Source organism: Ipomoea nil, unplaced genomic scaffold, assembly GCF_001879475.1.
Source record: "Ipomoea nil cultivar Tokyo-kokei standard unplaced genomic scaffold, Asagao_1.1 scaffold2480, whole genome shotgun sequence".
In the NCBI taxonomy this organism is placed as follows: Eukaryota; Viridiplantae; Streptophyta; class Magnoliopsida; order Solanales; family Convolvulaceae; genus Ipomoea; species Ipomoea nil.
The window spans coordinates 4,315,131-4,342,676 of NW_017618908.1; the positions used below are offsets into that span (position 1 = coordinate 4,315,131).

Consider the following 27,546-nt stretch of genomic DNA (forward strand, 5'->3'; position numbering starts at 1 on the left):
TATGACTTTTGCTTTTATTTTCAAAAGTGAAAAAGTGAAGGGCATAATTGGAAAATACATAGCATTTATTTTAATTCCTTAAAAAGCGTGCAAAAAGAAAATGAGACAACCAATTCGGGACGGAGGGAGTATTTGACAGTTAATAATGTGGGTAAAACCAAAGAAAAACAAAAACAAAAGCTTATAGTAATGACAAATGATTGAGTAACACTAAACATATCTCCTGAGAATAAAAACTAAAACATATCTCTTACTTTTTATTTCTTTATTTTACTTTCTATTGATGTGACCTGTGCTGATACGAAAAAACAAATAAATCACAATTTTTATTCATTTCATTTTTTTTTCAATAAAATCTAGACACGTGAGACTCCATAATTGATAAGTTAACCGAATCTAATTTAATTCTATAGTGGTAGGGATACCAAATGTTGTACTAAAGAAGTCTAAATATAGCTTGTATCAGTGCTTCCTGAGTGATAGATTATAGATAAGGACACAGAATTAAGTCCTGACAGTTGGAGTTTCACTCATTGTAGTGAGTTCTTTGTGTATAAAAGCGGATCCTCCTATCTAATAGATCACTGAGTCGTCAAGATTTATCTTTCTATTATCTTATTGAACCAGAATTTGAGGTCTTGAGGGTGAAATAATTTCATCATTATCCTATGACTTAAGTTTTACTTTTGAATAGTAAACATATTATCATTTCCCAATGGTAATTTATGAGAGAAGCATTGAAATGACTGTTACCCAATGGGGAGGTGGCCATTTACACAAAAATTGATGAACACATGGCCTTGCACAATCACCATGTACCACCAAAACCAAATGTCAATGGCCAAAAGCCAACTGGCAACTTTGATTCTTCACAAAAAGTGATGCCCAAAAAAAAAAAAAAAAAAAAAAAAAAAAAAAAAAAAAAAAAACAGAACCAAACGACATAACCAAATAACAAAAACTAGTCTAGGATTTGAGCATGCTGCCACTGGTTTTCTGTACCTTCCCTTTTCCTCCCTATAAATACTCCCCCATACTTATCCCTTTTTTCACCACCTACCCTCATTCTTCACACCCAAAACTGGGAGTTTTGTAAAGAAAAAAAAGTAAAGTTTTCAAGAATGAATCTATCAGGTTCTGAGTGCAGTTCTGGGTGCCAATCTGGGTGGACAACTTACTTTGATCAGAACTCAAATTCTGAAGATCAATTCAACAGCAGATTTCATGGTGAAGATCATAGAGGGGGAAAGATGGGGTTTTGCAGTGAGGATGAGGACTTGTCTATGGTCTCTGATGCATCCTCAGGGCCACCACATTTTCGCGGTGGCGAAGAAGAAGAAGAATATTTGTATAAAGGGAAGCAGAAAAGGAAAAGTACAGAGATTTGGGGTGATAAACAAGAAAGGTGTTATCTTGATGATACTGCCAGTTCCCCTGCATTGAGTTTCCCTTTTAAGGTTCAATGAAACAGCTCATTTTTAGGCCTTTTGGAATTGTTTTTTCATTGCCTGTTTGATTGTATGGTGACATTCTGGTTTTTTTTTGGTTTCCAGGAAAACACAGCTTCCATGGAGACTAATGTTCCTGGTGTCTCTGAGAAACATCTTAAGGTTCTTGTCTCAATTCTCTAGCATATAACCATTAATGTGCAATCCAACTATCAGCTTAGGCTTTTAGTTGAGATGGAGCACATGCTTCAATTTGGTATCAGAGTCAGACTTAATGTCATGGAGCTTTTAGTTGAGATGAAACACATGCTTCAATCCCACTGTCCTTTTTCTTTTCTCCATTTTTTTTAGTCACCCGAAACCCCAGCCTGTGACCTTAACCGACAAAGGACCAGAAAATGATAAACCAGCCAGGTTACCAATAATTGATCGGCTCAAACTAAGATGACCAATAGTCCACTCAGGCAGGGAGTCAAAATTTTTATTTTGGTCATTTTAGCATTTAGCAATGTTGTGTTAATGCAATCTGTTATTCGTTTCAGGGTAAATCTGTTCTTGGGAAGCACTTTGGATTCTTGAAATCATCTAAAAGTGGCAAAGCTGCTTCCCTCAAATCTGGTGAGTTAACACATTATTCTGCTCAAACTGATGTTTCTTTACTACATTCTATGGGGAAAAAAAACAGTAAATTTTGCTGCAACTCTTTACACTAATGCCATGTTCAACATCCTTAAAAACTCCAAATTTGTGATGATGACTGTGTTTCTTGACAGGTGGTATGAAGGGGAGAAAGTAGCAGAGAGAAATGGCAAAGTTCATGTTCTCTGTCTCTACTGCTGCACCTGCAGATGATGAATAGAGAAAGAAGATTTGTTATTTGTTATCTTTTTTTTTTTTGGGTGGGGGGTGGATCAATGATCATGATGATGGATGTAAATAGAAAAAAGGCATCAGATTTATTATTTGGATCTTGTTTTTGAGTAACGAGGGAAACTCACAGTCACTGTTCGAGTGTATCCTAGTCAGTAAAGGACAGATAAAGTAGCTTAGGTTGCGGACTGGCTCAAATCAAGAAGATCAATAGGCTGCTCGTTTCGGGAGAGTAGAATTTGTATGTGGATCTTGTTTTTGAGTAACGAGGGAAACTCACACCCACTGTTCAAGCGTACCTTAGTCAGTAAAGGGCAGATAAAGTAGCCTAGATTGCGGACTGGCTCAAATCAAGAAGATCAATGGACTGTTCGTTTCGGGGAGTAGAATTTGTATGTGGATCTTGTTTTTATCTACTCTCCTTTGAATATGTTAATCCATCTTTGTTATTTGTTCCTGTCTATGTAGTCGGAAACAACCTGAAATATAAGAAGAAAATTTTTGTTTATAGTTAATTGGCAGTTGCAGCAGATTATCTTTCACCATCAGTAACAGTAGTCACACCATAAGAACTGTGTTTTTGGTGATTTACCAAATGGCTACTTTAGTAATTATATTCTCATGTGTTTTCTTGACCTCGTCACAACTGTCATGTGTACAACTAAAATATCTTGACCACGTGGAAGTGACTAGAAAGTTGAAATATGCTCATTCTTATATACGATGAAAAAAAAAAAAAAAGCAACATTGCATAAGGTGTTAGTCGGACGTTCGAGGGTGCCTAGTGCCAGGAGGACGAATCAGTCTTATTAGATTGAAGAATGTGTTTAGTTTTAACTATAACACTTAAGTAAATAGATATTATTTTCAAGATCTTTTATCTGCTTTATTGTTAAATTTAATGATGTATTTTATCTCAATTAAAATTTCAAACTAATAGTTGAATTAAGAAAAAAAATCATATATGAATTATGAAGATTGATTCACTCTAAGCTCTCTTTTTTTCTACCAAAAAGAACCCCACACTCTAATGCCAGCTACCAATAAACCATATATAATTACATTGCTCAATTATTGAATTTTGATTTAACGAGAGAAGTGAATGTTGCAAGAAGGAGAGAGTTTTAAATTAACTTGACATAATACTGTTACTTAGGGCAGTCATTATGATTTAAATGGTTTATTATACTTTCGGGTAGTTGACTTGGTAATCACATGATTTTAAGTTTGATTCTCCGTGTGAACTGGCTTAATTAAGTCTTTTCGGTTTGTGTCGGTCAATTATAAACAACCTAAATTAGTTTATCTTATGGTAATTTTTGTTGACTAGGATCTCAAGACAAACTTCGCTTAGAATGCACTTTCATATAGCAACTGCATATTTTTTTGAAAATCAAAATTCAATGAACTTATAATTTATATATCGAATAAAGGGGCACCTTAAAATAGAAGTGATTTTTTTTTTTTTTTTAAGAAGAAGTGATTTTAGCATTTTTGTTTAGTAGTATCAAAAGTTTATACTCTTTTTTTTTAACAAATATTATTGACTCTATTACAAGGTAATATCTATAGTCCAAAAATCATATCTTTAATTATGTCATTTTAGTAGCTCTAACTTTACATATCTCTAGATACAAGAAAAATGTCAATGGAGTCAAATGACTTTAACGCAAAAGCATTAATTACTTTTGTGTTTTTAGATTTCTTCCATATCAATCACCTGTATTTACAAGTTCAAAGCGTATTTGCTTGCACGGACTTAGCTCATCGTTAGTTCGGTAAGCAATATTTGGAGAAGTTCAAGGCGGATTTATTTCAAGACACAAAAGTATTACATTTTAATTTCTTTAAAAAATATTACTCACCTCAGTATTACAAAAGATCAAATGTTTATAATAATAATAATAATAATAATAATAATAATAATAATAATAATAATAATATTATTATTATTATTATTATTATTATTATTATTGTACTATTGTCCTTATTGATTTATATAATTATTATAGTGTAATTATACTTGCTATTATTTAAAATGGTACATTAAAAAAAAAAAAAAAAAAAAAAAAAAAAAAAAAAAAAAAAAACTCTACAATAATGTGCGAATAGAAATTTATTAAGTATTTCTTTTTTTACCTTTAAAAAAAATTATTGCAAACACAACAAAACTAAAGAGAGGCATATATACCACAATGACTAGGAAGACTTTGTACGATGGATCGACTGAGAATGTGTTGACAATAATCAAATTCATAACCTTTTAGTATAAGAATCATGTTTTACTACTCATTCATAGACTTTGTACGATGGATTAAGTTTTTTGTTGAGTTAGTAGTTGGTGCAAACTGTCTAATTTGATGGAGATATCTTGGTTCCAATTCTTCCAAATTTTGAAATGAAGGTGTGATCATATCTTGGAGCATGAAATGAGATTAAGGAAAAGGACAAGAGCTCCAGCTATTTGTCCTGAATCCTGACAATCTTCATTCCATGGTACACTAATAATTGCTATAATATCATAGAGAAGAGTTCCAGTTTGAATCATTGAAATGATATGCACTACGTGGCTTCTTTTTTTTTTTTTTTTGCTAGGTGGTCGATTCAAAATCCATAAAAAATTATTTCTTTTTTAAATAATTAAATAACAAAGAAATACTAAAACCATACCCAATAATTTCCTTCTTTTTTTTTTCTTTTTTTTTTGTTGCAAATTCTTTACCGATCGATTGGACCATTAATTGTAGCTTATAAATCTAATCAATGATAGACATGATGATACTTTCGTGACCTGACTCAAATACCACTTGTTAGGATTATACGCTTATTATTATGCTAAAAGCTAGTTCGTAGGGATGATGCAATTTTAATTCATTATTATACATCTATATTTTCAAGAGGTAGGGTGCTGGACTTAGCCATTCACTGACCTCCGCCCAACAAAATTAAATCAAATTGACTTATGTGTTTCATCTTAACTAAAAACTTAATATGATAGTTGAACTACACATTTATATTTTATATATTATGTGCTCAACAATTATTTAAAGTAGTGATCTAACTCATCCTCAAGTTACATCGTACCATGAATCCATAAAATTAATTTGAGCTCATACAGTTCCACTAGTACACAGCTCGATCAACTAGTTAACCAATCTAAAATAAGTTCATAAATTTTGTTTTACTAACAGTAGCAGGGTGTAATGTTCGAATCTTATCAAGGACAAAAAGAAAAAGTGAGATATGAGTTTGGCCTTATTGTGGACACTAGTATACAAGTATTTGGATGTATGTAGTCCAATTGAGACACATCCCACAATTTACCTTATCCATGTTCGAATCCTACCCAGGACAAAAAAAAAAAAAAAAAAAAAGCCGGAAGAAGTGAGATATGAGTTTGGCCTTATTGTGGACACTAGTGTACAAGTATTTGAGTGAATGTAATCTAATTGAGACACATCGCACAATTTACCTTATACAGCAATATAATCCGTGATAGACCCTTAATTTGAGTTCAAACTTATAATTAATTAGAGTTCATCCCTTTATTAGTCTTCTACTATATATAATAACAAGTTTTAGTACTTTACTACTTTTAGTCATCAATTTCAATTTATTCTACATTTTCTTAAACCTAGTCAATTTTAAAAAGCATTTCACTTTTAGTTCAAAATGTCCAAATTACCCTTGTTTTGTGAAAATTTAACCAAACTCCACATTTATTTTAGACATTTTGAATTCTAATAAAAGGACAAATCAATATAAATAAAAAATAAAAAAAAGTAAAAACTGTCAATTATTAAAAAAAAAAAGTGAAATACTATAATAAATTATTTATTGCATTTAAAGTCAAACTCTTGTCCAACAGTGACATACATTTTTGTCCATATTGTGTTAAATTAAAAATAAATATAAGTGAGGCCTCGTGATTGCTTACCGGCAAATTATTTTGTGGACCATGGTTCACATAGTGTTATATGAAGTATAATAAAAAGTACATTTTTAATATACTAAAAGTATATTATTTGTGTACTGAATGCACATTATATAAAATAATATATTTTTAATATTCACATAATGTATTTTTTCTGAATATACAATATATATTTTTAATATATTAAAAGTACATTATTTGTGTTATGAATGTATATTGTTTAATAGTATGGTCCACACAACTGTAATGATTGTCGCTTACCCATATTTATTTAATTTCTTTAATGTAGGGCAGCAATTATTGAATAAATCCATACACACACGTGCATACACACGTAGATCAGAAGACACATGCAAGTGTTTATGGATAAACATTGAACTCTCAAATTAAAGTCGTCTTTGACTAATATTAATGTAGTTTGCAGTTCACATACTTTGATGATGAACACATGAAAGCCAAGAATGAAACAATTAAGTAGCCTCTTGTTTGCGGAATCTAGGGAGAGAATCTTTGAACTAGGTTTAATTTCATGCCACTAATTAGTAGTTAGGTCTGCTTCCACCTTCTTTGTGTTTATACACAAAAACATATTTTTGAGTAGGAAACCTTCAATGAGAGGATGTAATGAGAAGCCTCATTTATGTTGAATCTCTAATCTTAAGGGATCTTCACACTCCGGTCTGACAGAACATTTGGGATTATATAAATCACAAGTGACTAGAGTATTTGGGATTATGTAAATTACAAGTGACTTAATGGTTCAACAGACATGGCCAAATGTCAATGTGCACAAGGGATTTGCCCACTTTGGACATAATCCCCACACTGCCGCCGCCGAGGTTCGAACATTGGTCTCTTCTCCCAAATACTGGTCACTGAACCATTGAGCTAAGCCCGTGCGGACAAAACATGTTAATTCTAGCGATAGGGTGAGGATTTGATTCTTGCCACGAACATTGGAGTTTGGGTTTCGATTGAATTCTTTGTGCACAAGAGTATAAAGTTTAGTGTTGCGTTTCAAAATTAGATTGACTCGATTTACCTTCTCATAAACTTGAACAGGTTAATGGATAAATAGAGTCTAAGATATAAATCAGCGAAGCCAAGAAACTTGGATTATTTTTTAAAAAAAAAAATGAAGAAGGAGAAGAAGAACAAATGGGTTAGAACTTAGAAAGTAATGGTAGCTGGCTAGAAGCTAGCTCGTATATCACTCAAGTTACCTCTGGCCAATCTTTTGTTTTGTTTCTTTTGTTTTTTGTTTTTTTTTGTTTTTTGTATTTTTTTTTAAACAAAAGGGAAATCACTCATTTAAAAAATCAAAGAGGATAATATCTAACAAAATAATGGGAGGCCGGCTATAAAACTAGACCCTATGATTAGGCATACAAACAAGAGGATGATTCAATCATGAGTTTTAACCTTAACTCAATAGAATGTTATGTTATATAGTTATTATTTATATTTATTTATAGGACGATTATCTACTTTTAAACAGGTAAATTTAATACATGAAATATTCTAACTTCATTCATTCTACATATTAGTGACTCATTCAAGTTTTATAAATAAAATTAAATTAAAGCATGCATGATTATATTGTGAGGATATCTTTATTTAATCTCAGCTACTATACATGGAATTGAATATCCATGTGGTTAGAGACTAGCTAGTAATTGAATGCTACATTTGTGAAAGTTAATTAATTATTAGGATTTATGTGGAAAGTAATAATGAGAATTGAAATGTCAGAAGAAAAAAAAAAAAAAAAAAAAAAAAAGACATGAATGACCGAAGGACGTTGATTAAAGTTAAATGAGAAGAGTTTGAGCACTTAAACTGAGTTCTAATTGAGACTTAATTAAAATTGTTGCATTTGACGGGATTCGAATACCAATGTAATATGCCCAGAAATAAATAATGGAAAAAGAATAGAGCAATGGAATTATGCTGTCAAGTTGCATGTTTATCAGCAATAATGGATGAGGTGAGCTCCTGGTTAAGAGTGTGCTTGGCCCTAAAGATGCTAATGAAAGTGACAATGGACCCCATTTTCATGTGCCATTGATTCCAGAGGATATATATAGAGGGAGCTCATGCTATAATATAGTCATCAATATAATGAATGAAATTTGTGTTTTTCTTTTAATAAAATGTTTTTTTTTTCTCACAATGTTTCCTAAGATTCCCAGTAGTCCTGTCTGTGTTACCCACTCATTTCACTTATTTATCCACAAATGGAAAGGAAAACCCTTAACTGCAAACTAAGAATCTTGAATGCTAATAGGTCTTTGTTGTCAATTTGTTGCTATTGGCATTTATGACCCAACAGAGTGATTGAAAGGACTCAAAGGAATTGATGCATCTGTGGAGTTAGGACAACTCCATCTATCTTTCTCTAATAATGATGTTGAGTTTGAATTATGCATGCAATGCTTAGGGTATTAGTCTAATAGATTAAAATTTTCACTTACAACTTATTTCTAGCCACAAGATAGTGGATAATTGTTATACCATGGACCAGGATCTGCCTAGAATTGTAGATTATATATAGTTTAAAAATTATGTGCCTACAATTAATATTTTATGCGTCTTTAGTTTATATATATATGGTCGTTTCAGGTGAGAACTTATGTTTAGGTGTGAACCTGTGAACTCTTACCTACCGTTTAGATAAGAAATCAGACGGTCGAGATGTTTAAAGTGGTGCAGTGGTACGGTGCATCTGATGCTGTGGCGCAATGGTGCAGTGCGTAGTGCAGTGATGTATATTTACCGGATCTAAAAAATTATAAATCACAAGATTAAGCAAAACGAATTGTGCAGAATGGTACATAGGTTCACATGTTAACAAATGTTCTCCTTTGAAACTAAACATATATAGAGGAGGGTTCCTATGAGAACACCTATTTAGGTGAGATTGTGAGATCAAATCTTGTGCATCAATCTAATAAATTTTAATGGTCTAGATCAATCACGTTCGCACACACTTAATCGCGTTGCACACATTTAATCACATTCGCACACACTTAATCTAAATCACTCTAGACCCTTAAATTTATTAGCTAGATTGATGCACAAAATTTGATCTCACAATGTCACCTAGACCAATCTAGATCAATCGCATTTGCACATACATAAGCGCGTTCGCACACACTTAATCTAGACCATTAAAATTAATTAAATTGATGCAATATATATATATATATATATATATATATATATATATATATATATAGGGAATTTTATTTTCTCAGTACTTATTTCAATGGTTCATATTTTTTATCATCTTTTGGATATGTGTTTCATTGATGTTTGGTTGTTTCATTTATGTGCATTTGTGTGTTGTATTGTCAATTGTCACAAACACTTTAAAAATGTCCAAAGTATTGAAATATTTAATCGAGTATGTGTTATTTGTCAATTTTTCACCGTGGATCTAATGTGCACAAAACAGTACATACAAATGGACAGATCCATATTATCCATAATGCCTATATAAATCAGCACCATGCTCCAAATCATCAAAACGATGCTCAATAAAAAACTTGATAAACTCGTCCCAAGTTTGTGACTAGTACTTCGTTCCGCCAGGCAAAATATCCATAACACACTATCCATTGAAAAAATAAAAAACACAAGTAAAAAACACCACCAACTCTATAAAACATCTCCCAAAACCCATCACCTCTTTACAATGCACACACCATACATAAGAAACACGAACCACACTACACCACAGATGGCAAAACTCCCCACCCCTACAATTCACACAACAGACCAAACAACTTTATACGAACCACCAACCAGATCACGACAACTCTACCAATGACCCAAATACTGTGCATACACACCCAATCCACCGGGACCGAGCATCATAAGAATGCATACAAAGACACAATAAAATGCACAAAAGCCACCAAACAATGCACACTCACTGGATTAAACAAATGTACACTACGCAATAACGTAACAACTCCACATTTCTCCCTTCTCCACCAGAGGAAGGGAGAGAGAGAGAATTACCTGTCACCAACGACTCCAACAAAAAAAAAAAAAAAAAAAAAGCAAATTAAACAAGCTGCCAACAATTAAACAAACTGACCAGAAATTAATTTGTTGAACCTAGACCGATTTGCTGCTGCTACTGCCAACAATTAAACAAGCTACTAACAGAACAAATTAAAATATGCATTTAATATTCATAGTACTATGTAGCAATACGGACCATGAAGTATGTATCATTTTAATTATACATTCATTTCGATCAATTGACAATATTATTATGTTTTTTAGTTTCATTTCCCCTCCACACTAGTTTCATTATAAAAATATTAAAGTATCATTTTAATTCTACTATAGTTTCATTTGATAATATACATTATTGCTTGAACTCTGTTTTTTTTTTTTTTGTTTGTTTAATTTTCCGCACACACTAATTTAATTATAGTAATGTTGAAGTAATTGCACTTCATGTCATTTAACAATATATGTTATTATATGGCTCTGAATTTTAGTTTCATTTTTCAGGCACACTAGTTTCATTGTAGTAATACTAAAGTATCATTTTAATTATACTACAGTTTCATTTGACAATAATGTATTCTATTTTTTAGTTCCATTTTCCACACACTAGTTTTATTATAGTAACACTAAAGCATCATTTTAATTCTACTATAGTTTCATTCAACGATCATGGTCCACTGTATAACAACTGAGTTTTTATTTGATCCTGAATATATATATATATATATATATATATATATATATATATATATATATATATATATAATATGACCGGGGCAGACTGATCCGGAAATACGAAGCAAGGAAGTACGGAATGGACCCGGTGGTCCAAGACACCTCGGCCAAAGGCGCCTCGACCCAAGGTGCCTCGGCCCCAAAGCTCACCTCGGGGGTGGGCTCGGCCAGGTGGACTTGGCCATACCGGGCTCGCGGCCCGATGGAATCGGCCATACCGAGCTCGCGGCCCGGCGCGGTGGACTCGGCCATATACCGGGCTCACCTCGAAGGGCTCGGCCATATTGACCCGGGTGCGGTCAACCCGGAGATGCAACCAACCCCCGGTTTAGGGGGTTGGGGGGTTTAGCTTGTATAAAAACCCCCACCTTGTCTCATTAGAACATGTTCAATCTATTCTACCTACTTTGTCCTAACGAATCGTTGTAATAACCTGCCTATTAGGTCTCCACGACCTTACGACATCGTTGTGCTCATTTTATCCATTTCATATATACGTTCTTTACCGGATTTAGGTAATTCAGGTCCATCCGGAGTAATTAAATCCATCAAACTTATTTATTATTTATTATTTATTTATTTATTAGGAGATAAGGCATGAAAAAGACTTTCTAGCTAGAAAACCTAAGCAGAATATAACAACTGCATACAGTATAAACTATACTTTGTCATATTAGATTGCTATGAACAAGTTAGTGAGGACTTTCCACGTCTTAGTAGGTTTGTTCTTTGCCAGCCATTCGTTTATTAAAATAAATAAATAATTGAGATGACAAAATTTATAAAGAATCCAAAGTAGTGAGATCCTGGACCCTCCCACTTTATATGAATCAGATTTTTGACATAGCACACAATTTGTAATGTTATCAATTTGGATTTTAGTGAATGAATATTTCATTTCCAAACAAAAAAAAGTACATGAAACGCGTAAGTATATACATGATCGATCATTATCTCTATATACACTATCAGGCGTTTTTAAAATGTAGTGTCATAATTATAAAAATGTTATAATATTTTTTTCTTAATTTACAACCATTGATTAATCAAGATGTATGGATTGAATTAATCGACACTTTTTACATAGACCATGTGTTCTCATATGATCATTTCTCTCCCTATGGCCTATATTGCATAATGCATGAATCGTTGACGATCTAACCTTAACATATTTATCAATAGTTATATCATGGACCAGGGTCTACCATGTGCATTGTAAACCATGTTCATATTAGCATGCATATTATGTATATGGTGTTGTTAATGTATTATTATATATCTTTAATTAGTATATTATGTACCTTCAATATATTTATAAGTATATATAATATGTTAACAAAAGATTGATATATGATATGTCAACTACATATATAATTTGGATTATTGTCTACCATATGCATGATGGGCCCTTGTGGTCCACCATATAATTTGCACATATTCACTAAGTTGGCCCAGAAGTCTTGATTGAACCCAACAATATGGTATTGGCCCAATCATCAAATGCCCTTATTCATTTTGTAGTCAAAGTCACTAACTAGTTCAATGAACTTGGTGTGTGGTCATGGCAAATTATATTGTGGACCATGATCCACATTTTTAGTATACTTATGTTAATTTTTAAACAATATATTAAAAAATAACATTTAGTACACTAACAATAAATTCTTAATATACTAAACGAGTATGTTTGGTTGGATGACTTTTTTTTTTTTAGAGAAAATAATATTCTTTAAATTTGAGAAAAATGAAATTTTTTTCCGTTTGGTTCATGAAAAACAGTTTTCACAATAAAATGTTTTTTTTTTTTTTATTTTGATGAAAAATTTTTCCTTTGGGATGGGGATGGGGATTGGGGGGGGGGGTGATATTTTGCTTTCTATGGAAGTTGGGAAGAAAGTATCACATGTTTGGACAATTTTACCTTTATTACTTTTATTATCATTATTACTGTGTAGGGGCGTTTTAGTCTTTATACACATTGTTCCTTATATTCCAGCCCCAATCAAACAACGGAATCAATATTTCCAGTAATTTTTTTTTCTACAAATCAAACAATAGAATACATTTTTCTTTTAATTTTTTTTCAATGGAACTTCGATTTCATTTTCCCTCAAATATTTTACGCGAACCAAACGAGGCCAAAATAAAATTTCAGTATATTAAAAATGAATCTTATGTTAGTGAACCGTGGTCATTCTTACGTATAAGCAATATACTTTGTTGAAGAAGATAAATAAATAAAATATTTATTTTAATGGTAGAAATGTTCATTTAATATATGAGAAAATTTGTCACTTTTATAATAATTGAGTGGGCAAATATGAATGCATGAATAATTCAGTTGGAAAAAATGTTAAAAGCATATAACTCGGGAGAAAAAGTGCTATTTTTCCTTCATGTATTTATAAGCCCAATAATATACAATGTCTCATGCAGCAACATGTTGAATCCCATGAAGCCCATCAAATGTAGAAAATTTGTATATGTATTTCATATTTAGCATTTTATGTGATTTGTTTATGGCCGGCCCTGTTCGGTAAATGGTTGTTAACTGATTGAGTTAATTAGATGGTATAACTAGTTGATAATATTATGATTGTATAATTATATAAAGGTGTTTGGTAAATTAGCTGTTAGCTAATAACTATTTGGTATAATTTCTTTTCTCAAAAAACTAATTGAAAAAGTTACTTTGAGCAGTTTTTTTTATTTTTTATTTTTTTTATTTTTTTTTTATTTTAAGTTTTTGGAATTGATTTTTAACTAAGTCAAACAATTAATAGTGACTAAATAAGCAAAAATTGACTTGATGAGCTAATATTTTACCAAAGAGTGCCTATAACTTTCAAAAACTCTGCATTTATTGAATATCCTATAATCTTTGATTTATGGGTAATATATGTAGCATACACAATCTACTACAGTAATAATCTATCTACTATATATACTAATAAAGGCTAATAAAATTAGACCAATAACGAGAATTAAAAAAATGTTTGTTTAATTATTTGATGAAATTAATGGTTCATATTATTTAGATTTTAATTTTTTTTTCTATTTTACCCTCTATTATATCATTTACTTTTCTTAAATGCTTCTGTACTCCGTCAGTGTAAACTTTAGTAACAAAACAATTTAATTAGTTATATTGTCTTTATTTTCTCCAATTCAAATATTCCTTACATTCAAATTTATTAATTGATTAGATTCACTACCTTGTTCATTGTATTCTTTTTACATTATCTTGTAATTAAATATCAAAGTTATAATACAACATAATGTTATATAGTTATTTACCAAATATTTTATTAATACCATAGAAAAAATTAAAAATAGTTTGAAGTCAATCATATTAACTACTTGGGAAGGATTTGTTGACAAAGAGGTATTCAAATAACCTAATAAATTAAAGCATAAAACTACCCCGTAATATCTTTGGACTACAACATAGTTGTTCACTTTAAAGGTAAATTGTATTTATTTATTAAGATGATTTGAAATTATTAAATTTTTACTACATGATCTAATCTTATTTCTTAAACTAAGGATTTCTCTATCCATAATAACTCATTCAACAATAATGGTTGAGCAAAATGAACCCCGAACATAACACCTGAAGGACTAGTATGCTTTTATGTTGATAATAATAATATGTAAATGTTAATTATATCATATCATTATTTTACTTAGCTACATTTAAAACTTATTATTAAAAATGCCAAATGTAGGACAATAAAACATCGCGACACACTTTACTCATGAAAAAAGATGTCAAGACTACAACAATGATGCAATAAATTTTGCAAATCTAGAAAATGAAAAAAAAAATCAAAATAGCCACAATTGTTGCATTCATTGATCTTGTATGTAAAATACTTATTGTGCATTCATTAAATATACTTGAACTAATATTAATTTATAATGGATCCCAACGCTGCACTCCTGTGACAGCTGTAAGTCAAGCACGCTTAACCACATAGTTTCATAACTATTTGGTTGCCATATTATACTTAAAATCAATTGGTGATAATTATGTGGACATTAACCATTTAACCACATCTCTCCATGGTAAGCCACATCGTCTCGTCTCGAATTGAGCAGGGACTTAATTCGGCCGACGCCTAGCAACATGACTGACTCGGTCCTAGCAAGATTAAGAGTTCATAGTACAATTAAGATCTAGTCATATACACAACAAAGCAAATCCACAACTTCCTACATATAATCTCATTACATGACTCTGGAATCTATGTTACCACCAGTAATCCAATTGCAAATGACACATTACCAATAAAAAAATATGACAAATAGTGAAGATGAAGACAATGACAATGTTACCAAAAAATAGTATTTACTATAAACATTTATTTTAGTAACAATTATAATGAATTTCCTATATTATAGTGTATTCATATACTTTGAATTATCTATATAAATAAATAAATAAATTCGACATTCAATTATATATATATATATATATATATATATATATATATATATATATATATGAATTTATCTTATATAATAATGCATTAATATACTTCAAAATACTTATATTTAAATATAAATATTGAACATTAGACTATTTGCGCAATGCGCGTGTAAACTAGTAAAAAAAAATGATATCATGCATAAGCTCAACGACTTAGACAACCTAGCCGCCTTCCTTTATCACGACCAGGCTTCGGCCGAGTAGTTCTTCAAGGCCTTTGTGAAGAACAAGCCAGCCGCGTGGTCACGACAGGCTCCCCTGCGGCACGGGCGATCAGATGGGTCGGGCGGGGAACCGCCCGGACACCCAAACTGGGGTGGTCTTTGTGGTCCAGCCGGTCGGGACGTGGCTACCGACCGGACAACTACGAGTACCGAGGGTATATACCTATCAACTGCTAACAAGTTAACCATTGGTAATATTAATTGTATAAACCCTAATTTTATTTTAATGTAATGCGAATAGTTCACAAATTATATAAAAAAAAAATTATGTTAGAAAGATTTTGTGACTGTTCAATCAAAAGAGTATTAATAATAATTGAATTAGTAAGAGCAATTAACTTGTAATTATAAGTTTTCAGTTTGATTCTTAATAGGAGTTATTTGTTGTTTTTTTTTTTACAAAGGAAAAGGGATACTCATACAATTTATGCCTACAATTAGGCTCAAAATCTAGACCTCCCACATAGGGGAACAATCCAATACCAGTGGACCACAAGTCACTTGGTATAGGAGTTATTTGTTGATCTTATTAATTTGAATTAGCTGACTATAAATAATCTAAATTGATTTATTTTCTTGTGACAGTTTATCAACTAGAATGACAGAACGAATTTCACATGCCTTCAAATAATAACGACCGACTTTCTCGTGAATAAAAAAAATTTATTTGTCACCTAAATTTGAGGTAAATATACTTGTACAATGTACATTTTCTCTAACCTATGGGCTATAGTACGATTAGAGTTACAGCAAATGAGGAATTTAGGGTGAAAAGAGCCGAGCAGCCGGAGCAGGCACATGCTCGATCAATCGTCACGTTATCCTTCAGGCGCATTTTTCCGAGCAATATTTTACTTCTCCGTACTTACCATCCCTGTAATTCAGATCTGAGCCTCGAGTTTTCCAAATTACGCTGATCTCAGAACCTCATTTCTTCCTCCTCTAATGGAGGACGCTTACGCTAGATCCGTTTCAGAGGTATATTTTCGTTCGTTTCCAGCTCGTTGAAAGTATTGGAGAACAATTCGTCTTTCTTTTTTTTTTTTTTTTGGACAATTGTTAGCAGTGTGATGTGATACAATGCTATGATTGTTTGGCCAGGTGCTTGAATACTTCGGCGTGGAGCAATCCAAAGGTCTTACAGATGCACAGGTGCGTTGTTCTTACAACTGGGTGATCGTTTCGTGATTGGCAGTGAATCGAGTTAAATTAAATGCAGTGTTGTTTTTAGGAGTCTTAATCAGTTTTAAATGCTGGTTTAATTAGCCTGCAATTGATGACTTTCGTTTTCTCTGTCATTTTATTATTGTATTGTTGTTGTTGTGTTTTTATTTTTATGTTGGTAGAATGGCAGCCGAGTGGTTCAATTTTTATTTTCTTCATCAGGGATTTTAAAGCTTCAATTTTTTCTTGTTTCACAGGTTGTACAACATGCAAGATTATATGGAAGGAACGGTAAGCATTTACCCCCTCCCCTATTTCCTGCACTCTTAATTTTATCATACAAATTTACCCCAAATCATGAATGCCAGGCATTGTGACTAGCATACACAGAATTGTGTACTACATTAGTCTGTGATCACTGAATTAGTATTGGACGTGAGTTAGGTGACAGACCAGTGGGTTAGAAACAGTTTGATACAAATAGGTGGCCGTGTAACTCTCCCAAGTTAATTACAGGTTTAGTTGGGCAGATCAAGAATGGTTTGAAATGCTGGTAGATAGGTGGTTGAAAGTCAAGTCAAGCATCCATTTTGATATGCTTTCAAAACTTAACAAATTTGATTTATTTGTTAAAATGTATACTTTACAAAGCTTTTGAGTTGTGGCAGTGTAAAAAGGGCATAGTCAAGGCAATGTATAGACTATAGAATATACATCAAAGAATTGCACTGTTTGTTAGCTTTGAATTAAATGTTCGTTACGCTTGAAACTTTGAACTAAGTATTCATTATCCTAGTGTTCATTGAGGTTGAACTAAATATTTAATGATGAAATATTCTTCACATTTGTAAATATTCGTAATGCTCTATTTGAATATTAATTAGGCTGCATGTGTCTAGTGAGTCAGGCTCATAATATAAAAATTTTTGCTTGCAGTATAATGGGAGGTAAGGGTTTGATGCTGATGATTAGTAGACAGTGTGAGATTTTTAACCTAATAGCCAAGCATATGGAGACTGCTTATAAAATTTTTATGTAAATGGTTCAGAATCATAGGCCTTTAATTGACTTAAAAGGCCACTCTTGATGGTGAAAGTGTGAAACTATATGGGTGGAAGAAAAGAACACAGTATGCTGTTCAACTGCCTTCAGTGACCTGCTCCAACCTATCCTATAGTGCATGTTAGCCTGTTCCACAATAGGCTAAAACTTTAAGCCACTCATATACAACTGTGTTTTAAAATTAACCTACCCAATGCTTAAAAGAAAACACCAAAAGATTGTACTATGAACATAAATTTGCATTATAGTTTATGGTTACTTTTGCTGGAGCATACAGAAAAAAAGACCACAATCTTAAAAATCTGAGTATTCAGAAATGATCAATTCCACAAAATCAAGCTGACTAAAATATTTAACCATATTAACATTTTAAGGTGAAAAATTATTAGATCTGAACTGCTTGGTACTTTTTATTGTGCCTCCTTTTCTTTCTATTTACTCTATGTACAAGTACAACACATGTTTAAAGTCCTTTGCCCTTGCCTTCTCTAATTTTTTTTTTTTTTTTTTTGGGTGCTGTATTTGTTAATGATACCAGTGCTGCCTCATGAGGAAAGTAAGTTCAAATCCTCTCTGTTTCCCCTCCCCCAACTCTACCCGTGTGTCGTCAACTATAGTGGCTTAATATCATAATTTCTCATTAGGTACTCCTTTCTGGAAGCTGGTGCTAAAACAATTTGATGATTTGCTGGTTAAGATATTAATTGTAGCTGCTTTCGTATCGTTCTTTTTGGCATTGGCTAATGGAGAGACAGGGTTATCGGCCTTTTTGGAACCTTCTGTAAGACCTTTTTAAGTCTAAATTTTGATTGATATTTTCTTTTATCTCTTTGGTTTTTGAATAAAATGCAATGGAATATCACTGTTTAAAACTATTATGATTGCTTGAGTTTGAGAGTCTTCCAACTTCCAATGCTATAATTTGAATTTTCTTCTCTTCTCTGGATTTTTATAATTTTTTATTTATTCTTTTGGGTGGGTGGGTGAGGGGGAATAAGGATATGCCGGTAGTGCCAGAGAGGACAGAAAATGAATGAAGTTTCTTATCAGCCTAGTATAGTTGGAATCCAAAATAAATAAATACTTGTCACATGGAGGCCAAGTTTGGATCTAGGTTCTGTTTTGAGAGAATATTGCAAGTGTATCATAGAGACGATGCTCTATTGTGATTCCAAGTCTTTTTTTGGTAGGACTCTTATCCAGGCTTTCATGGATAAGCCATGCATAATGTAATGGTCAACATTCATTTGTTTGGGCTTGTTTGATCAACTAGCTTTTGTAAAGTAATGCTTGGAAATATCTGTATTTATACATGGTTGTTCATCATTATCTTCCAAATTAGGTGTTTGTTATAGTTGATGCAATGGTGAAGCATTCACTTGCTCTATTTTGTTGTAATAGCTGCATTCTTTGAATTAACATGTTAATTTTACAGGTTATCTTGATGATATTGGCTGCGAATGCTGCAGTAGGGGTAATCACAGAAACAAATGCTGAAAAGGCTCTCGAGGTTTGCATTGAGTTTGATATAGAAGTACTAATGGTGTTGCAAGTGCATGTCTTCATTTAGTATATTCACTTGGCTTGTATATTCTTGTCATACTATAGGCTGCTGCTTATTTATTGATTCTTTCTGTAATCCATTACCAATATATTCTCTCTACTGAGGGTTAGGTTCTTAAAATATGAACGAAAACTATAAATGTTACCATGAGAACCAGATGGCAGATCAAATAGTCATTGTATTGAACAATTAGGGAAAAGGGTCAAATAAGCCCATAAACTTTACCCAAGAAGTTAATTAGGCCCGCTCTTAAACTTTCAAAAGTTGCAATTAAACCCACAAACATGTTATTTTGGAGCAATGAAACCCACAAACCTATTGGTGACCCCTAATTGCAGAGGTCAACTAGGGTTCCGGTCAACTCCGGCGAACCTCCGACGAAATTCCGGCACACTGGAGAAGGCAACCAAGTTGGTCGGCTTCTCCAAACGCGACCGGTGACCATTTGACGGTCGCTGGTCGCTGGTATTTGACATGGGTTGCCGGAATTTGGTCGGAGGTTCATTGGAGTTGGCCGGAACCCTAGTTGACCTGCAATTACAGGTCACCAACAGGTTTGTGGGTTTCATTGCTCCAAAATAACATGTTTGTGGGTTTAATTGCAACTTTTGAAAGTTTAAGGGCCTAATTGACTTCTTGGGTAAAGTTTAGGGGCTTATTTGACCCTTTTCCCAATAATTTATAGTTTTGTTTTTTGTTCCATTGTGAATTTGTGATTGATGCCTTCCTTTTACTAAATCTACAACTATGCTAATAATTTTTTTATAAGCAAATTTTATTAAATGAAAGTAGGGAGGGGATACAATTTAATGAGACAAGGAGTCCTCTAGTGAAAAATTCAAGGAAAAATAAAGAGGAAACTAAGCTAAAAATCATCCTCAAATCAGGATATTGATCACAATTTTATTTTTCTTAAACCTGCATCTAATTCAGTAATTTTTCTAATTGCAGGATCTACGTGCCTACCAAGCTGATGTTGCTACTGTTCTTCGTAATGGTAATTAACATCCTATTTTTGCAGTTGCTTAATTAACAATTTAACATCCCACCCAGCAATTTTTATGCAGTATTATAGTTTGATTCTTTGCAACATGTTTAAAGGTTCAAGGTTTGGGGCCTCCATGGTTCCATATATGTTGAAATTTGTCATGAGGGTGATGGTTGTTGATGCAGCACATTACTGGAAAAACACTAGTACTTTGTATAAAAGGACCAAGGAAGTTCATGTGCTAAGAAAAATGAGATTTTGGTTTTTTTTTTTTTTGGTTTTGATGGTCTTTCCACTCAAGTTCAAAATTGCCTGTCAATGCCCCCATTGGCCATAAATTTTCCCAATGTGTGTCCCTCCATCACTAACTCTATTAAACACCAACAAAGTGGGAACAAAAAAATGGGTAAAGTGTAAAAGATTGGGGATAAAAATGGGCAGAACAGAAAAGACAGGACAAAAAGTGCCCAGTTTTGGACCCAATTTTGCTAGTATTTGATGGAGTTAGTGTTGGAGGAACATATTTTTGATAACTTTGTGAAGAATAGGGATTTGGCTGGGCAACTTTGAAGAATAGGGTTAATACTGTCAAAATAGGAAAATGTTAGGGCCGAAAATGGCAAAACCTCAAAGAAAAAATCTTAAACAAAGAGATTGAAAATCCTTTTTGATAATGCGTGAGAAATTCTGTGGATCAATGAAGAGTTAATATCGGTGATGAAAAGAGGATTTTCTCTATAGGAAAATGTATTACTCATTTCATATTTTGTTCACTCCCAAGACTAAGATGTAAATTATGCTGTGTTGGACTTCTAAGAGAGTGCTTTTAAAGAAACCTGGAGGGGAGAAAAAACACAACAAAGTACAAGTCCAACTTGAATCTGGTCATTGGGCCACTGTAGCAATAGATTACTATTTCCTGAAGAAAAGCTATGCATATATAATTCCTCCATATGCAACTGGCCTTGAGATTATGGCTCTCTTTTTTCATTCCCCTAAATATAAACTTGGGGTGTTATAATCTCCTTACAAAATCCCAATCCCACTTGTGTAAATATTTAATTCTATGCATTCTCACTCTCTTGCTTTGACTTAAAAGACTTTATATCCTTACTTTTCACTTGCAATAATTCTATCAGGTTCCTTCTCAATATTACCAGCTACAGACCTTGTCCCTGGGGATATTGTAGAAGTCAGTGGTATGTTCCATTATTTCTTTCTTTATAATTATTATTATTATTCAGTTTTTCAACTTGCAAAGTCTGATAGATGGATTTTCTTATTAAGCCATCTAATGCCAATTTACTTTGTTGTTTCACTATTGTTTGAATGAGTAGTGGGTTGCAAAGTTCCAGCAGATATGAGAATGATAGAGATTTTGAGTGATCAACTGCGTGTAGACCAGGCAATTCTTACAGGTTAGTTTATATATAGAGATTCATTCCATTTGTCTATAGCAGATGCTTGGACAAGTTTAATGCGAGTATGTCTGTTCTACTCAAATTTACAGTGCTCTTCAAGTTAATTATGTTGATGTTTCATTTTCCTAAAACTATCAGTTTTTCAGTTGATATTGTCCTCTGTGCATCTGATCATTTTTCAACTTTGATCATCTAAAATTAGTCAAAATCTTAGTAACTCTACTTAGTATGACAAGCAAAAAGGGGATATTTAGTTTGAACATGGGCCATGGGAGTGCTAGGGACCAAAATATTGCGTTTGTTGTTATTTTTGTGGAGAAGGGTGAGTTCCACATTTGTAAGTAGATTGTGTGTGTATAAAATTCACAAGTTTTATTTTATTTTATATTTTAATTTTTTAAAATGATATTTCATCCTTGCTGGCAGTTTCTGTTATGGAGCGTCTATCATATATTTATGTTATTATCTTTTATCCGTGATGATGACAGGCGAAAGCTGCTCTGTGGAGAAAGAGCTTGATGCAGCAACTACTACCAATGCAGTGTACCAAGATAAGACGAACATCCTCTTCTCAGTAAGTTCATTAAGAGAATGAAACTTTCCACTGTGAGTCCTAGCCTCATCATCTTGATATGTGTGATAACCATCTATCTACACCTTCTTTACCTGATATATTAAGAGCCAGTATTACCTCATTGAAGTAATAAATTCTTACTTTTTTTTTTTCTTTTTGTGACAAATGAGGTTCTGCTATCTTCTCATTTTAACAACTCTACCCCCTTGATTCCATGCAACTTGACTTCTGCCCCCCTTCATATTTTCTTTTCCTTCTTAAAAGAGTTTGACCACATTGTTGATTTTCTCCCTGCTATAGGGCCAAGTCTTTGTAGAAGAACGATTGAATGGTGTTCAAATCAGAAATGATTTAAAGGAGCTTTTACCTGGTTTAGCAATCTTAGTCTTATGTTTGTATAATAATGGAAAATTTTCAGTATTTAGATTGTTCGTTAGGTTTTAGGTTTTCCTGTATTTCTTATACCTTTAACTTCAGACCTATATAGCGTCTATATAGCTCTTTCTTTCTCTGCTTCCATAATCTCCTGTTAAAATTCTTTGCTGGAACCATAGTTGTACCTTGACAGTTAGGAACTGCCTCTGTGTTTCTATTTTACTTTTATTAAGGGAGTGCTGTATATGATAGTATTATACATTAGATAACCTTCTCTTTGTTGGCCAGGGCACAATAGTGGTTGCAGGGAGGGCAAGAGCTGTTGTTGTTGGGGTTGGCTCAAATACTGCAATGGGCAGTATACGTGATTCTATGCTAAAAACTGAAGATGTGAGCATTTGATATGATTACATTAGGTATGCATAGAAATAGCTATTGTCAAAGTATAAAAGTGATTTTTTGTCATATGGGTGCAGGAAGCGACACCCTTGAAGAAGAAGTTGGATGAATTTGGTACTTTTCTTGCAAAGGTAATTATTGTTATTTGAACAATACTTTGAAATACTGTGCCACAAATATCAACTCAAGATCATTTCATATTTAGAGCATACAAACTGTAGGCTCCATATAGTGGAGCAAAGAGAAATTTCTATGTCAGCCTCCTGCAGTCAAACACTTCACATATAGCACACCATCCAGGCAGCAAAAATTGAAGATGAAAGAACCAAGATAAGACTTCTATGGTGAGAAGAATCTATCAGAGCATAGAAAAGGTTTAGAGTGGTAGGAAGTTGTTAGTAGGTTGTTAGAGGGATCCTCCTAACTACCCATTTGAATTTCGAAATGAGTGGTTAGGAGTATCCATTGCCTTGTATATAAGCGGAGGCTTTCTTTGTTCTCGACACAGTGTTAATGTTTCACAGTGCAATATACACACTTCACTTTAGAGCTTAACATGGTATCAGAGCCATAGATGTGGCCTGCGGGTGGTGGGCTTTGGTCGGAACAAGGAGGCGCCGCCGACGGGAGGATCGGAGCTGTCATCGGAAGGTCCACGCGCCGCCGCACTCCCGGAGCTCCGACGCCACGCGCCGGCGCGTGCGGTGTTCTCCGACGTCGCCTCCGGTCGCCGCTGACACGGCTGGGATCGTCTCCGTGCGCCCAACACTCCTATGTGGATATCTCCGTCCGGTGTTGAGGGGAGATTGAGTGGACTGGTTTCCAGGTTTCCAGATCTGCGTCAGGCTGTTTTTTCCAGATTTCCAGATCTGCTGCTTTGCTGAGTAAGAAGTGAAGCTGGGTTGTGTGTTTTGTCGTCTACATAGAAGTCAAAAGCTGTGTTTCCAGGTTGGTGTTTTGTGTGTTTATTATGGCAGAAAATAGGACCGTTACCGTGGTGTCAACACAATCTAAATTGGTTGATTTGATGTTGGCACCCGATGGGTCTAATTTTGGGGAATGGAAGTTCTTAATTGAAGTGAACTTGAAGGGTATGGGTAAAGCTGGACATTTAACTGAGACATGTCCGGCAGACCCTACCGAAGCCCAAGCGTGGCAGAAAGATGATGACGCCCTGTTTTCACGTATAATAAATTGTATTGATAGGAAGATAATCCTATCTTTACAGCATTGTACGAGTGCAAAAGACGTGTGGGAGTTAGTGAATAAGTGGTTTAGCGGGGTGAATAATTTGAGGAAGTTATATCAGTTATCCCAGGATGTTCACCGACCGTCTCAAAAAGGGCGGGACATCAGGGATTACTATTATGACTTCAAGAATGTGAGTGAGGCATTATGTGCTGCTATGCCGATTACTGATAAGGTGGATCAAATGAAAAAACAACGTGATCAGTTGCATATTTTTAGTTGGATTTCTGGGTTGGATAAGGAGTATGATGTTTTGAAATCACAGTTGTTGGGGAATAAGGAATTAGACTCGCTCGACCAAGTGTTCTCTATGGTCCAAAATGCGTCGGTGAACCTTAGTACTGATAGTGCGTTGGAGAAACAAGTTTTCTTCTCACAGGGAAATAGTGGGACTGATGGTGCCAATAGTCGAGGAGGTCGGTCCAGGGGACGAGGTAGAGGGCGCGGAGGAGGTCGAGGGCAAAGGGCTTGCTATAATTGTGGTGATCCCGGCCATCTGCGTAATCAATGCCCACAGCTCTCCGACCATAGGAGGTTTGCTAATTCTGCCTCGAGACCGGAAGGGACGGTTGTGATAACTGAAGAAGAAATGGCTTTGTTTAATCAGTTAAAGCTGTCATCCTCGCAGTCTCCAGCCAGTCCAGGGTCATTGCCGTCCCCGTCAGCTACCTTTGTTCAAACAGGTAATCCTATTGCTTGTGTTTCCTCCTCGTCTCGACAGTGGGTCATTGATTCTGGAGCCAGTGACCACATGTCAGGTAATCTAAGTATGTTTTCCGAATATTGTTCCTTTAAATATGGCCCTACGGTTACCTTGGCAGATGGTTCATCCACCTCTGTTTTAGGTAAAGGTAGTGTGAGTGTTAGTTCGTCTTTCCCTCTCACATCCGTGTTATATCTCCCAAAGTTCCCATTCAATTTATTGTCAATTAGTCAAATTACCCGGGACCTAAATTGTTGTGTCATGTTCTTCCCTGGATATTGTCTTTTTCAGGATCTGTTGACGAAGAAGATTATTGGTAAAGGGAAGGAAGTCGGTGGGCTGTACGTGTTAGAACAGTTGTCCAAAGATTCTGGAAGTGTTCCGGTTGGTTTGTTGGGAAATATGTCTCCGCTGCAGCTGCACTTCCGGTATGGTCACCCGCCTTTGTCTGTCTTAAAGAAGTTGTGTCCGGGGTTAGAATCTCTGTCTGGCTTGCAATGTGAGTCATGTGAGCTTGCTAAGCATTGTCGGGTACCATACCCTCCTAGAGTCAATAATAGAGTCGAGTCTTTATTTCAATTAGTTCACTCAGATATATGGGGACCATGTCGAGTAGTGTCGAAATCTGGGTTTAAATATTTTGTAACGTTCGTAGATGATTTCTCTAGATACACTTGGCTATATCTCATGAAATCTAGAGATGAGTTGTTTGGGATTTTTTGTAATTTCTGTGCGATGGTCAAAACACAGTTCAATAAAATGATACGGGTTTTGCGGAGTGATAATGGGACTGAGTATTTTTCTCGTTCCTTCTCGAGTTATATGAGTCAGAATGGGATGGTACATCAGTCCTCTTGTGTCAGCACTCCCCAACAGAACGGTGTGGCAGAACGTAAGAACCGTCATCTGTTGGAGGTTGCTAGGGCTTACTGGGCAGATGCTGTTCATACGGCGTGTTTCTTAATAAACCGCCTACCTACAAGGGTCCTTGGGGGTCAGAGTCCTTGTCGTTTCATCTATCCGTCCAAACCGTTGTTCTCCCTTCCTCCTAAAGTGTTTGGGTGTACGTGTTTTGTCCAGGATGTTCGTCCTCAAAGAGGGAAACTTGATCCTAAGTCATTAAAGTGTATCTTCCTGGGATATTCAAGTACTCAAAAAGGGTATCGATGTTACTCCCCGGATTTGGGGCGATACTTGGTTTCTGCAGATGTCTCGTTCTTCGAGAATACTTTGTTCAGTGAAGAGTCCCCTAGTTCGTCTGGTTGTAGTTCCGAGACAGATGAGTTTCTGACATATGTTGTTACTATCCCGGACTCCGTAGGAGTGGAGTCTAGGCCTCCTGTTACGCAGGTTTATCACAGGCGGCCCAGAGAAGTTGATGCGCTTGCAGCCCCACCGGTTCCACCAGTAAATCCTCCCTTACCAGAATCTTCGTCGACAGACCAAGATGTTCCTATCGCTGTTCGAAAAGGTACGCGTCGTTGTGTTCGTCCCGTTCCGGCCTTTGTGTCATATACCAATTTATCGGCGTCTTCACGTGCTTTTGTGTCCCAGTTAGAATCTATCCCTGTTCCAAAATCTCTGAGTCAGGCTATGTCCCATGACGGTTGGAGGCGTGCGATGGTAGAGGAGATAAACGCCCTTGAGGAGAACCAGACCTGGGATCTGGTGCAGCTTCCCCCTGGTAAGGTTGCTATTGGATGTAAATGGGTGTATGTGGTGAAAATGAACCCGGATGGGTCTGTGGCTAGGCTCAAAGCACGCTTGGTAGCCAAGGGGTACGCCCAGACGTATGGTATAGATTATACTGAGACGTTCTCTCCAGTGGCCAAGTTAACATCTGTACGGATATTTATCTCTTTGGCAGCCTCGAGTCGTTGGCCCCTGCATCAGCTTGATGTGAAGAATGCTTTCTTACATGGCTACTTGCGTGAGGAAGTTTATATGGAGCAACCACCAGGGTTTGTTGCTCAGGGGGAGTCTGGGAAGGTGTGCAAGCTGAAGAAGTCGTTATATGGGCTGAAGCAGTCTCCGCGTGTGTGGTTTGGGCGGTTTAGCAAGGCGGTCGTTGAGTTTGGAATGCAGAGAAGTGCATATGATCATACTGTCTTTTACAAACATACTAACTATGGGTGTGTTTTGTTGATAGTATACGTAGATGATATTGTAATTACAGGCAGTGATACGAGTGGGATCGAGGCACTCAAGTCCTTTCTCGGCTCTGAGTTTCATACTAAAGACCTGGGGGTGTTGAAGTATTTTCTGGGAATTGAAGTTGCGCGCTCTAAGAAGGGCATATTCCTCTCACAGAGGAAATAT

General features: G+C 34.7%; 2 protein-coding genes across 3 annotated transcripts in view; both read left to right on the forward strand.

Annotated features, from left to right (window-relative positions):
* The first annotated feature begins 901 nt into the window (after nt 1-901).
* Nucleotides 902-2,826, forward strand: LOC109152693. Its single transcript, XM_019300344.1, has 4 exons — nt 902-1,457; nt 1,554-1,610; nt 1,991-2,066; nt 2,222-2,826. The coding sequence occupies exons 1-4, from the start codon at nt 1,122-1,124 to the stop codon at nt 2,242-2,244; spliced, it is 492 nt and encodes a 163-aa protein (XP_019155889.1). The 5' UTR covers nt 902-1,121; the 3' UTR covers nt 2,245-2,826.
* A 13,621-nt stretch (nt 2,827-16,447) lies between these two features.
* The window catches only part of LOC109153030 (calcium-transporting ATPase 3, endoplasmic reticulum-type), a 30,028-nt gene continuing 18,929 nt past the window's right edge, over nt 16,448-27,546 (forward strand). For both annotated transcript variants that reach the window (XM_019300755.1, XM_019300756.1), the window contains exons 1-12: nt 16,448-16,707; nt 16,831-16,881; nt 17,151-17,184; nt 18,494-18,511; nt 18,600-18,736; nt 19,391-19,465; nt 20,471-20,516; nt 21,647-21,706; nt 21,845-21,925; nt 22,417-22,502; nt 23,166-23,267; nt 23,354-23,407. In XM_019300755.1, the coding sequence (XP_019156300.1) occupies nt 16,675-16,707; nt 16,831-16,881; nt 17,151-17,184; nt 18,494-18,511; nt 18,600-18,736; nt 19,391-19,465; nt 20,471-20,516; nt 21,647-21,706; nt 21,845-21,925; nt 22,417-22,502; nt 23,166-23,267; nt 23,354-23,407 (777 nt within the window). In that variant the 5' untranslated portion in view covers nt 16,448-16,674. The remainder of the gene's footprint in view (nt 16,708-16,830; nt 16,882-17,150; nt 17,185-18,493; nt 18,512-18,599; nt 18,737-19,390; nt 19,466-20,470; nt 20,517-21,646; nt 21,707-21,844; nt 21,926-22,416; nt 22,503-23,165; nt 23,268-23,353; nt 23,408-27,546) is intronic.